General features: G+C 40.8%; 1 protein-coding gene across 5 annotated transcripts in view; it reads left to right on the top strand.

The window, feature by feature from the left end:
- TCP11L2 (t-complex 11 like 2) overlaps positions 1-12,143 on the top strand; it is a 37,595-nt gene extending 25,452 nt beyond the window's left edge. For all 5 annotated transcript variants that reach the window (XM_037513717.2, XM_037513714.2, XM_037513718.2 and 2 more), the window contains exons 7-10: positions 1,162-1,349; positions 1,560-1,741; positions 5,121-5,293; positions 9,500-12,143. In XM_037513717.2, coding sequence (XP_037369614.1) covers positions 1,162-1,349; positions 1,560-1,741; positions 5,121-5,293; positions 9,500-9,744 — 788 coding nt within the window. In that variant the 3' untranslated portion in view covers positions 9,745-12,143. The remainder of the gene's footprint in view (positions 1-1,161; positions 1,350-1,559; positions 1,742-5,120; positions 5,294-9,499) is intronic.
- Positions 12,144-13,664: the final 1,521 nt, after the last annotated feature.

Below are 13,664 nucleotides of genomic sequence, written 5' to 3'. Positions count from 1 at the left end.
CACAATGGAATACTACTCAGCAATCAAAAAAATTAAACTCATGCCATTTGCAGCAACATGGATGGAGTTGGAAGGGATCATGCTAAGCAAAATAAGTCAGAAGGAAAGAGATAAATGTTGGATGGTTTCACTTATGTGTGGAATATAGAGAAACCAAACAAAAAGTTAGGAAAAAGATAAAACTTGTAAGCTTGCAGTAGATCTGAGGCACTCAGCAATGCGGGAGGGAGGGAAGACAAGGGACAGGGATCATGGGTGCTGTGGCAGTGGGAGAGCTACAGAGACTACACCTACAACTGAGGGGAGAAATCAAATGCTATCCAAAAATTTATGATGTAAGAAAATTAAGTAATAAAAAATTGTATGTTTAACACCGATTCCACTTATATGATGCTTTAGAAGGTGAAATTACTCCATGAAGATAGAAATCAAAGCACAGTAGAAAGGGGTGCAAATTGACTGGGTAGGGAGATGAGATGACTTTCTGGGATGATGGAAATGGTCAAATGAATGCTGTTTGTAACTTGGGTCTGTGAATCTGATAAGATAGAATGACCCTTGTCTGTGGGCCTGTGCACACTAGCATACATGTGCATTTGGGGATAGGCATGGGTCTAGCAAGACACTCAGATGGGGTCTAGAGCCCCAGAGTGTTTAATAATCAATGCCTTTATCCTAAACACCTTATCTACACAAAACTCAAGGTCATTTGTGAATTGGCCCCTATCTCCCCTTGTGTGCCATCTGCTGGCCTCCTCATTCCCCCAGCGACTTAGGCACTTGAAACGTGGATTTGCTTGTAGCATCCAGAGTGTACCAGCTTCTCTGTTTCCGAGGGCTGTGTAGGGGCTCTTCTCCTTGCCTGGAATAGACATCTGTTTCCTCCCTGGTATCATCAAGTGTCACTTACAGAAGGGTTCCTCTTAGAAATGCAATCCTGGAAAAAACTCTGCTCCTCCACTCCCACTGTGCCTTCTGGCATTCATTGTATTCTGCTGTAATTGCTGATTTATCTAGAGGTCTTTCTGGACATTGGGCTCCTTGAGCGCATGACTGTCTTTTCATTTGTGCCCAGCACCTAACCCAGTATCTGTCACAGAGAGTGTGCGAATGAAAGGAGCCATCAGCTGTAGGACAAATATGTGGCCTTTTCATTTTTAGATGCTCTTAAACATACTACAGACTGGATAAAAGAATCTCTCGATGAAGAATTACTTTCTCTTTCTGAGACTGCATTAACTCCTGGAGCTGAAAATACTACCAAACCAAGCGTGAGCCCCACATCGGTGCTCAACAACAGTTACTTGAAACTATTACAGTGGGATTGTCAGAAAAAAGTATTTCCAGAGGTGAGTGATTTCTTTTCTTCCCTCAAGTTTTCCAATATTTTAATTATTAAGTTTTAACCATGAATCAGCTGATCTGTCTGTGTTGCCTATGGTTTAATGACTGTACTAAAATTAGATAAAAATGGGAATTTGGATGTAACATTGCTTATTTTACATTTTTATGGTATTGAGCTTCCCTTTCTATTTTTGCATTTTAAATAAATCTGCTAGACGCTTGGGACAGATGAAGTACGTCTTCAGGAACTGGTGGAGAAGCTGAATCAACTGAAAACGATTGCCTGCCTGTCCCTAATTACCAACAACATGATGGGTGCTATTATAGAAGGCCAACCTGAGCTTGCAGACAGGTTAAAGAGGATTTCAGCTGTTCTCCTTGAAGACATGAACAAAAAGTGAGTTCACAATGTTTCTCTGTTCCTGATATGAAGGCTTGGCTTGTGTTCCAGAGCATGAATAACCTTGGACATCTAGATGTGATAGTCAGGACTGTGCTTTAGAGAAACTTGTCTTACATCTTTTTCTAGAATTTCTTTTAATATCTCTGAAGGCTTAAATGTCCTTTCCTAGGAAAGGAGAGGCCTTTTCCATGACAAGTGCCAGGATGAATATAGTATTTCCACTTAGGATGGGTGTGTGCAAGAGTGCTTCTTTGTCAATACTGTGGAACAAACAAAAAACAAATCCACTAACCTTAGTGTTCAGAATGCCCTATCAAGGAGGCTTTCCAGGTTGTTTTGACCCCATCATTTTTCTATAGTGACGTGTTCACCAGCTTTACTAATCCAGCCTGCTACGATGTCTTCAAGAGGGTGATATCTCTGTCCTTCAGACATGTTACATAAGTCCAGTGAAGATTTAGGTTTTGCTAAATTCACTTCCCAGTATCAAACCTTATCACATACTAGGATCTCCTTAGATTCTGCATCTGGGTCATCCTTTTGGGAATCCTGCCCAAGCCAGAAGAGCCCTAATGTTATCAATAAGCAGATCTTGCCATGAGGAGACAACTCCTGCTGCTGGCTCCCCTTGCAGGTGCTGGCAGGGACTGTGCTCTTTGCTCCTCTCATTGAAGGAAGATGTTCTTATCCTCCCACATGCCTGCCCATTACTCAGAAAACACATACTTTTCAAAAAAAGAAAATCTTAGACTCTTAAAAATTATTAAGTGTTGGAGGCGGCCACCCCACATAGTGAGTAGAAGGGCCTTGACCCGAGTTCCTAAGGCATGTGAAAACACATGCGTCTCAAAGAAAAACCTCTAAGTGACAGGACTTGGTGTTGAGAGTCTGGAAAGTGACCCGCGTAGAGTCATGCTTTTACATTTCTACAGTCTGAAAATAACAAAATGGAGAGACCCTGTACAGTGAACAAAAGGGCCTTGACCTGAGTTCTTAAGGCATGTGAAAACACATGCGTCTTGGAGGAAAACCTCTGGGTGACAGGACTTGGTATTAAGAGCCTGGAAATAAACTGCATACATTTCCACAGTTTAAAAACAACAAAATAATAAACAAACTTCCCAGGCTCTGGCTAGAAGACAATAAAATTGTGTGTATAAAAACTAACCACCTGGTACCTTACTGTCTAAAGTAAATAAATAATAATAAAAAAATAGACTAATCATTCATACATGTTATTATTATATGGTATACTTTGATGTTACACCTGTTACAATTAAAATAGTATATAATGAACACTAAGGCAATGAAAACGTACTACATACTAGACATGACAGTCCCCCATGTCTAATTTCCCTCACTGTCGCGTCCCAGGTTCGGACTCACTAAAAGTCCACATTAAGAGTCAAAAGGAGCCTCAGTGGTTACAGAATCCAAAGTTCTCACTTTAAATTGATGCTCAAGAGAGAACTGGAGTTTGCTTCAGTTGGCACAGTGAGCAGAGAGCCCTGTGCTATCAGGGGGCCCAGGACCTAAAATGAAAAGGATCCTTCTCTGGTTATGCAGTTAATCTTACCTTAGTGTTTCTCTACACTTGATAACCATTCCTCTCCAGACACATTTATTTATTAAGCCTTTAATGACTGCCCCCCCATGCTGCTTATGTGTTAATATAAAGCATATGTTGATAAGGTTACTAAGAGTACAGGCTTTGGGGTCAGACAAGCCAGGGTTTCAGTCCCGCATCTATTGACTTGTTATGTATCCTTCAACAAGTTCCTGAATCACCCTGAGACTCACTGCCTCACTGTAAGAGAGAGAATAGTAATTGTACTTACCTTGGAGAGCTGAGAACTTAAGATGATTCATGTGAAGCACATAGTATAGGTGTCTGACACACACACACTGCTTGATAAATGTCAGCTTCCAGTCACTACTTAGTTGTTAAATCATTCTCTTTATTGTTGTTCTGCCTTTCTGGCTATTTAATTGTTTTGTTTAGTCCCCTCCCCAACTTGTGTTAAGAAATGAATAGTCAATTCTCAATTATCCTCATTATGGAGAGAGTAATAGCATTCCATAATATTAAAAAGAAGAAACTATTCCAAATAGTCAGTGGATCCAGATGTTATTTATACTTGTTTTGTGATGCATCTCCAAAACTAACAGTTTTGACTTATTTATTGTGAAAGGGAAGCCATGGATTTTGCTAAAATTAATTTTTCCTTTAGCTCAAGAACTCACTGATTAGAAGAGGAGAAAGCTAGGGCAGTACATTGTAGTGGGCAAAGAGTCAGAAAATAAAAACTTTGCCATGAAAAGTCTACCTTTGGCTTGTAGGACCCAAGATACAGGTTCAGTGTGGATTTTTAACACATTTCACTCAAGACAGAACACTAAGGACTTGTTTCCTATTGTTGTTAATGATTATAATAATGAAAAACGGTTTTCTCTTTTTCTTCTTCTCATTAAGCATCGACTAAATGCTTAACAATCTGCTAAGAAATGGCGTAATCACATAGCAGGTTAGTGGTAGAGTTAGGATTTGAACTCAGGTCTGCACAGCAGTGCAGCTTAGGCTTCAGCCATTACCCATACTGCCTCCACCATCAGGCTGCTCTCTCATCCTCTAACACCCACTTTGTGCAGACTTTTCTTGAAGTACTTTTCAGGAGGGTGAGATGCAATTTTCAATCATCATTCCCCAAAGTGTGACCCCAACAATGCCTTTCCCCATTATCTTTTTTCTTACCTATTAAATAATCTACCACTTTACAGTTTTCTAGACTCTATTTTGGGGATTATCGATCAGTTTTCTGAAACTAACAATGGGTAAGAGCTGCTTATCTTTGGTCACGATGGGTCAAAAGTTTTAGGTAATTTACCTTCGTGGTATTGACCTCTAATATCATTGGTTCTTGTTTTTGACTAGTGATATAGATTTACTGCTCAGGCATGGATAGGAATCAATTCTTCCTCATTTACAAGCATACATTAAAAAAACAAACAAACTATGCTATTCAGACCAAAAGGACTTTTTTTAACAAGTAAATAAGGATTATCTTTCCCTTTCTGCTAGCCCTGCTATCAGAAAGTGGGTTTACAGCCTGTTTTTGGACCACACTTTTCTATGTTTTCCTATTCAAACACTATCTGTAAAATGGTTTTAAAAATTTAAACATATGCTACTTATGGGTTGATGCTTGGGAGTCATTCTAATAGCAGAACTTACCATTTGTATAAAGATACAACTTATCATTGCATAAAGAAAATTGGTAGACATTTGAAATTGGTATATTTTTTGGAAAACAACCAAAAACTAATGAAAAAAACCCAAACTATCCCTGATGGGCTTTTGTTTTATGTTTTGTAGGACCTTTAACTTGAAGGAAGCCTTGAATTCTATCGGTGTTCAGATTTGTGTTGAGGTTAATAAGACTTTGACGGAGAGAGGTTTACCCACTTTAAATGCTGAGATTCAAGCTAATCTTCTAGGTCAGTTTTCAAGTATCGAAGAGGAGGGCAATCCTATCCGGTCTTTGATTGGTGAGTCCTCATGTTTTTATTGGTTTCTGCTTCAATTCCAATATGTTTTAATTTTCCACTATTACTAATGTCAAGTGTCAGTAAAATTTTAGACTTAAGATTTCCTGCTTTTGAAGCATCAATATTAAAAATACAAGGAAGTATTAATGTTTTCAAAGGTTTGGGAGTTACTGCTCCTTCTGTGAGGATATGCAGTGAAGTAGGGGGATGTTTCAGGGTCTTCCAGCTTACTATCCAACTCGAAGATTTTTTTATGCAGAAAACAGCATAATGCTGGCTAGGAATGATAAAGCCTAGATGAACACAACAGCCCATACCAGCTGGCAGTGTGTTCACAGAAAGTAGGTATTGATTCTGCTGTGAGCAAGCCCTACGTGAGCTGAGGCCTGTTCCTTAGTCCCACTTCAGCAGAGAACAGAGGCTCTGGGACTGAGAACCATGATGGGTGGGCCTTTTTTATACTCTACTGCTAAGAAAGTGAATATCTTGGTGTCAAGTTGTATTGCAGAGTTGGGAAAATAGAATATATATCAGGGCTTTTTCTGCTACCTATGACAGAGAATTTAAATTTCTAAAGTAGCTTAAGCAAAAGGGAATGTATTTTTTCACATGGCTGAAAAGAGCGGGCTGGGAATGGCTGCAGTACAGCTTAATGAGAGCTCAAACTGTCATGGCTGTGGTGGCCCCACCTTTGTCCCTCTGCCTGCTGCAGGCTGGCTGTCTTCCCATCAGACCAGGATGGCTTCAGCCTGCGTCTCTCCATGTTTCAGCCAATTGAAAAACAAGCAGTCAGCTTCCCCTGTTGGCTTAATGAATGACCCCAAAATTTGAGTGTCATTGGTGCTGGTTGGCCCAACAGTAGGTCCAATCCATTCTAGAATCTGTCATTTAACCAGAGAGAGAGTAACTTCAGCCTGGGAATTATGTTCAGTTCCTGAAGCCAGGGTGAATCAGCCTTATCTGTAATTCCTGGTCTGAGAGTAGGGAAAAACGGGTTTCCCCCAAACAAAACCATGGCTGTGGGAAGGAGATTGGGGAGTGGGACACAAAGCCAGTGTCTCCTGCAGAGACTTCCTACAGAGGGTGAGGAATAATGTCTAGAAGGAGGAAAAGCGTGCAGACTACAGTTAGAATTCTAATGAAAAATAATCAGAATAGACTAACATTCTGAAACTAACCTGCAAGTTTTCAGAGATATACTGACTTCCCTCAGAATACAAATACTTATTATTTGAGGCTCTCAAATGGTTCTCTCATCGTTGTCCCAGAGGACCTGGAATGTAGAGATCTAGGCCACACAGGCCACCTAATAGCTCAGAACTTCAGCCCCACCCCCAGAAAGGAGCCCTGTGGCCTCCTGCAGGCCGCTGCTGAGAGGTGCCCGTTGCTAACAGTAACCAACAGCATAACCACAGCCCAGTGGCTGAGACCATCCCTGCTGACAAGCATCTGCCCTGCCTGCCTGCAGTGTTTTCATAGGGGAGGGGCAGACTGCCTGCAGTCCCTACCACACTGCTAGACCTCCCCAGCATGCAGGCCTCCTAGGACCGATGGTATTTGCTCACTGCGTTATCCCCAGGTACCATATCAGACCATGGATGACGTTTAATAAACCTGTGGCGGGGAGAACATTGGAAAGTTAGAGCAGCTGGGTAACTCTCCCTTATCTATCCAGCTGCAGAATAGAGAGTCCTATCAAGCCTGTTTGACTTTGGAGCTCAGTTTCTTTTTTTAAATTCCAAACAATGTGGACAAAACCATATCTAAGATAATTATATTGAGACATTGGCTTCCTATCTGTTGTCTACAGTTATTATTTATTTTATTTTATTTAATTTTTTATTTTTATTTATTTATTTATTTATTTTTTGGTGGGACCCTCGTCGGTGGCCGGGGAACAAACCGGCGGTGCTGCAGAGGCTGCGGGCAGCCTCGCAGCCAAGCGCTCAACCGCTGCGCCACCAGGGGAGGCCCTATTATTTATTTTTAATGCACTAGCATCACTTTGTCTCCCAATCTCTGTTCATGCAGTCCTCCCCCATGTTCCCTTCCTGAAATGTTAGGTATTTTTCCTCCATATGCTTACATCTTTGGGAATCTGAACTATTCCTTCATGTGGATGGCCTTCAGCTCTACATATTCAGATCTGGCATTTCTCCCAGATGTTATGCAGCTCTTTCTAATAGTTTGCTATTGCTGCAGTAATGCTGTGTAACAAATAGCCCCCCAGTCCCAGGAGCTTTACAACAACAAATTCATTTTTTTTCTCTCATTCTTGACTCTGATCAGCTAGGGCAGCTTTGCCTCTTTAGAGTGTGAATTGGGCTCAAGGTCACTGCTTGTCTTCATCCTGGGGCCTAGGTTGGCTGAGTTCAGATGCTGAATTACTCAGATCTGCACAGCAGCCAGAGCTGGAGCACTGCTGCTTGTTGGCAGAGTGGCCAGAGTATCTGGACGTCCCCTGTGCCTTTGGTTTAGCTAAGGGGTGTACCTGCAATATCAGGAGGATATTCCTGGGGGCCAGGAAATGCCCCACTCGGATTTTTTCCACCCAGCTCTCCCCAGTTCAGCTCTCCTGTCCTTTTTGCAAATTGAAAGCATTTTAAAACCTCCTTTAAAGTACTGTTGCCTAGCAACTCAAATGACTCACTTAGAGCGTCTCTCCTGCTATTCTGAAAGCCATGGCACGCCTTCAGCTGGGACTTGGCTTGGCTGCTCCTATCTGGACAAATACTTCTGTCACTTAAGTCTGGGCCTATGAACTGACTTGTCCACAGAGGAGACAGAACCACTTGTCAGCATAATAACAGTTTGAAAAGAGTTCCATTCTTTACACAGTCTTGCAGGAAAGTGGACCATATCTGTGGTGAAAATAGACCTGGGCTCCCAAGAGTTAGGCAGCCAATCTAAAGGAAAGTTCAGTATGCAGTTGATGCTTAACTTCTGCCTGCAGAGAAGTTAGAATAAACTGAGCACTTAGATCCTTAGGACAGAAAGGCGGACCAGCTTTAGCCCTGGTTTTCCATCCCCATTCACAGTACCCAGTTTCCTTCTTGTGATCTGTTTCCAAACTAAACTGCTAAAACTACAAACATTAAGTATTGAGATTTTGTAAAAGATCCTCTGTCCCACCGCAAAAGTGCTCCATATTGTTTTTAATCAGTTAGCTATTGCTACATTACAAGTCATCATCAAACTCCGTAGTGAAAAGATAGATAAACATCTAGTATTGCTTACAAGTCTGTGGGGGTAGTTAGCTAGTTCTAGTCTGGCTGGATTCAGTCTTATCGTTGTTGTCAGCTGTGTGTTGGGGTGCAGGAGAAAAGTCCCCAACCTCTCTGGGTTCTTCTTGGGCTGGACAAGCAAACAAATTAACATGAGATATATTAGTAATGGAGAAAACCCCAAATTTAATTATCTACATATGGAGAATTTACATGACTGCAACTTCTAAAGTAAATGGGACAAACCTAGGGTTCATATCTTGAGTTAAGGAACAGGACAGGAGCTTGAGGCATCAAGAAGAGAGGAGGCCCTGCCTTAAAATAGGTTTCTCCAATAACAAGGTTATTTCTGGAGATGTCCCTCAATCTAGGTAACCTATATTCTTTAAGTGTATGGTAAGTTTCTACTGAGACCTATAGGGCCTCTGTTGACCTTAGTTTCATAGGCCAAGGCAACACCTGTTAGAAAAAGCCTGCTATTTCTATTTAAACATTTTTGGAGAGGTCCATCCTACATAGCTTGCGAAGGTGGCTCTGCTGATCTTGACTGGATTCTCTCAACTGTTTGGGAGTTGGTCAGTTATAGGTTGGTCTAGCGTGTAATCAGATGTAATCCCTGGTCTTCCCTCCATGTGACTTCTCGTCAGGTCCAGGCTAGTTCACGTGGGGGTTGTGGACGGAGATAGTAGATGCAAACCGCATCCCTTGAGATGGTGGCTCGGAAGTAGCATGCCAACACTTCTACTTAATTCTGTGCTGGCCAAGGCAGGTGGTGAGGCCAGCCCTGATTCAAAGCACAGGAAAACAGACTCTAGCCTTTGATGGGAAGAAGTGCAAAACTGTCTTGTAAAGGGCATGGATAGAGGGAGGGCTAATAATTGGGAACATTATTGCATTTCACTTACTGCAGTTTCTGTTCTCATTTTTTAAAATGATGTGCTTTCATAATGGGACAATTAAAGGTGTCTTCTTTTCTCCCCAGATAAACGCATCCAGCTATACATGAAGAGCGTACTTTGTCTTCCAAGCCCTCAAAAATGCATGCCTCCCATGCCTGGAGGCCTTGCTGTCATTCAGAAGGAGCTAGAAGTGCTAGGCTGTCAATATGCAAACATTGTGAATCTCAACAAACAAGTATATGGACCATTTTATGCAAATATACTTCGAAAGCTGCTGTTCAGTGAGGAAGCCTTGGAGAAGGCAGACACTTCATCTTCTACTAACTAAAGAGGAACTGACATTGACCAAGAGATTGGAAATCTGGCGCTTCAAGACCGTCTGTTCCATCGATGGCATTTTGATATGGCAGCCTCAGTCCTGTCGGTGGTGCAGCCCAAGTCTGTGTGATCCAGTAGCATTAGCATTACACAATCTATGCACTCCTATGAATCCTATTTCTGCGTTGTTTTCAAGGTCAAAAAAAGACATTTAATGAACAGAAAGCAATTTGTAGTTAATTATATTACCTACTTAATACTTACAAATGTTTTCTTAAGGAGTTGTATTTCCTCACTTGTTCCTTTTGAATCTAATGATCTTTGGTTTTGATGCAGCTTCGTAAAGGGTTGAAAGCTGTGAGATGAAGGGGATGGCTGTTCTGAATTAAATGGTGTGAAGTAAGCATAATTTTGTTTGAAATGTACGATTACATTTTATTAAGGTGTGGCTGACACATTGTAAGTCCTCATTCAGAAATGTACTCAATCACATTTTATAATACCAATGGTCAGTATTTGTTTAGAGTTTTTAAATGTATTTTTAAGGTACATTTTAAAACTATCTACAAAGTTTGGATAAAACCTCCCTGTTCATTTAGTGAAATCAGAAACAATCCCTTCTAGAATTTTATTCCAGAGACTGATTTCTTCTTGTACCTTAACCTGCTCCCCAAGAGAAACAATTTTTGCACACATCTCTGAGTGAATGTCCTTGCATTTCTCAGGCCATTAATAAGATTTTTAAGAGATTTTTGATATTTTATGTAAACAAGGCAGGACTGGTTTGAATTGGTTTACTTGTAAGAAGGGAAGTTAACAATAACTTGAGGACTCCAGGAGATCCCTATTCGCAGTGAAGTTCACCTCTGAAAAAGAGACAAACTCTTTCATCTTTGAGCATATAATTTAACTAGCAAATGCTGATTAAATTCTTACCCTGCCGTGACCAAGTTGCTTTTCTGAATGTCCTTATTATTTGTCATTCTTGAGCATTAAATCACGCTTTGCCAAGCTGGTGCTGGTTGTCATGGAAGTTGAGAGAAAACTGCTTCACCTGGAATTGTATGTCTTCTGAAGTGTTCAGGGAAGCACTACAATTGGGGTGGACTCAGTCTAGAAAATGCTTTATGTAAACAATAATTTCCGTTGTTTTCTAAGGACTCATTGAACTTTAGTAGTTTGGTGGGGAGGAGTGGTTGGAAAAGGAGTACTTCTTCCTTCCACCTCTTTTTCTTGCCAAGCCCTCCACCATTACGGTGCTACTCAATTATTTGATAAAGTGCTAGGAAATTATTATACAAATAAAATATCTGCAACCTTCACATTTTGGAGGATTTGCCAAAATTTAGGAAACTTTGAAAGTCAGTTTTTTTTCCACAGTCACTAATAATACCTAAATCATTCTGTCTGTCCGTTCTAAGCAGCTGTGTGTAAGCGAAATTGAACGAAGAAGCACTGGGTCTTCCCATTTTTTTCCTCTTCCTGTATTTCTAGCCTTTGCATGCTTTCCTGTACTTAGAAATCATAAGGTACTGAAGATTTTTTTTTTCATCTTCTCTTTAGTGAAGTCATTTCCAGCTACCTTCACTTTGGGGGCCACAGGTGTCAGAGAAGGGCCGAAGTAGAAAAGTAACGTGTAGTATGGCTTCTTCTTGCTTTCTGAGTGAACTGGATGTTTAACAGGAAGACAAGGTGGTGGTGGTTTCCCATTATTAGCTTGGAATCGGGTTGGTGTACGTACATAATTGATTATACGGAGTAGCCAGCAGGAAAACAATGTATAAACTTTTTATTTTTAATGAAGGGCATTCTGCTTTTTTTTTTTTTTTTTTTGAAATGGCAAAGTAAATCTCAATGTCTCAAGTCTGGATTTAGGCAACTACATTTATTAAGATTTTAAATTCATATCCCTTAGCATGTTTATTTCATTTTCTCTAAATGTTTACTTCTACTTTTGAGGTTTTAACATGGTCTTGTTTTGTAATGTCAATTTTAATATCGTAAATACATTTGCATTTTCTGCTGAAACATGTTTTGTCTATACTGGTGAAATTTTAAAACTTTAAAAATCATTCCGAGATAGCCAGTGTCTCTGTTTTCTAAACCACTTTTGGGTAGCTTGGGGCCAAAGTGTTATACAGTCTTAACTGTACTTGTTCTAGAATGATTCTTCTGTGGATCATCAGAGCCTGACAGACATCAGGTCCTGTTCATTCAGTCAACAAACACTTACCTGAGCATCTACTATGTGCCAAGTACCCTAGGTCATGTGATGCTCACATGACTGGATGCTGTCTTCAAGAAGTTTATAACCTGGTAAGGAGGACAAACTTATAAACAATGACAGTGTAATGGAATAAAACAAGTACATATTTTCCCCATTATCTGAAAGCAGGATGTTTCTATTTCCTATGACTTTGGTAGAGGGTTTTTTGGGCAGGGTTGGAGGTGGGTGGTGTCTGGGAATTTTCAACATTTTTCTCATATAAATTAATGGCAATACCCAGTCCCAAAAGATATTTAACCTACCAGATCATACCAAATAGGAAAGCTCTACTTTCAGATAGGAGAAACCTGCACAGATACGCTAAAGGAAAAAAAAAAGTAAACATTTTATGAAGGCCACTCGAATTAAAATGTGAAGGATACACAGGAACTCACCAAGAGGCCAAGTGCACAATGAAACTGAGTGGTGTGTGACCCCAGGGATCAGTAGACACTGGTTACAAAAGTGAAAGAGATGGGAGGTAAAACAAAAAGGTTCTGGAATGTTTTGCTAAAAAGCTTTTTTTTTTTTCCTGAAAGGGTCATGAATCTGCAAGATGGGAGAAAGATGTGAACAGATTATAGTTTGGAAACATTGCCTGGACAGACAGCACCTGCTGTTGGTGCTAGACTAGTCCTCAATGTGGCGTGTGTTTCCACGCATTCACACATGAACACACAGGTATGGGTTAAGCAGAAAGGGACTTTATTGGATAGATATTAAATACTCCCAGAATATATTTAATCTGGGGAATCGGCTTGGAGAATGGATAGGAACCAGGGGAGAGCAAGCTGCCTAATGATGGCCAGGCTGGATTCAGTGCTATGGCTTCAAACAGTTCTCAGCAACTTGCTGCTTTGCTCACTTGCTCAAGAGTTAAAGCCCCAGATAATACACTCAGTTGGAAGGATCGACATCAAGAATCCAGGTTCTACTTCATGATGGAACAAGGAGAAGCTTACACTCCACGGTCCTACCAAGATCACCCAGCAAGGGGTTTCTCCCAAACTGAAAGGATAAGTTGAGGAGCAGAAGGGGTTAAATAACATGCACTTACAATGTGAATTCATGAGGTCTTCGAAATTCAAATGTGAAAATGCCCATCATTGCCTCTGAGAATGAGGATAAAAGATGATTCAAGGAAGAGCATAGTTGGTGAAATCAAACTTCATTGGTATATACGATAAACTGCTGAACAGAGAACCCTTGAGTCTCCATGGCCTTGTATAACCTTAACTCTCAAATTACAATTCAAAGTAGGGGGTGGCTTGGGGGGGTGTGGTTACATCATTTATCCATTCAGGGACCCAACTTCCATCTGTCATGTGAGTTAGTTACCCCCTAGATCTTCAGAGTCTTCTCCATCCACTCAGAAGGTAGGAAAATGGTCCATTGGCCAAAACTCAACCGTGGCTTCATCTGTCTGCAAGGGAGGCAGGAAAATGTGCCCAGGAGAACGAGGCTGCTGTGGACATTGGTAAGCATTAGCAGTCTCCCTTGAATAAGCACCCCGAACCTTTTATGAAAACAGGCTTAAAATTGTGTGCCTGTTCTGGTCATTCAGTAGAAGCTCCCCAAAGCATGGGTTGAGAGTATTTTGGAGCCAGATCCAGGATAAACAGTAAAGAATTCTGTGACTGATTGGGAAAGTATGTCTCGGACAC

This window comes from Talpa occidentalis, unplaced genomic scaffold (genome assembly GCF_014898055.3).
Source record: "Talpa occidentalis isolate TD23 unplaced genomic scaffold, MPIMG_talOcc4v2.1 talOcc4.16, whole genome shotgun sequence".
Taxonomy (NCBI): domain Eukaryota; kingdom Metazoa; phylum Chordata; class Mammalia; order Eulipotyphla; family Talpidae; genus Talpa; species Talpa occidentalis.
This window is presented reverse-complemented; position numbering and strand designations above follow the sequence as displayed.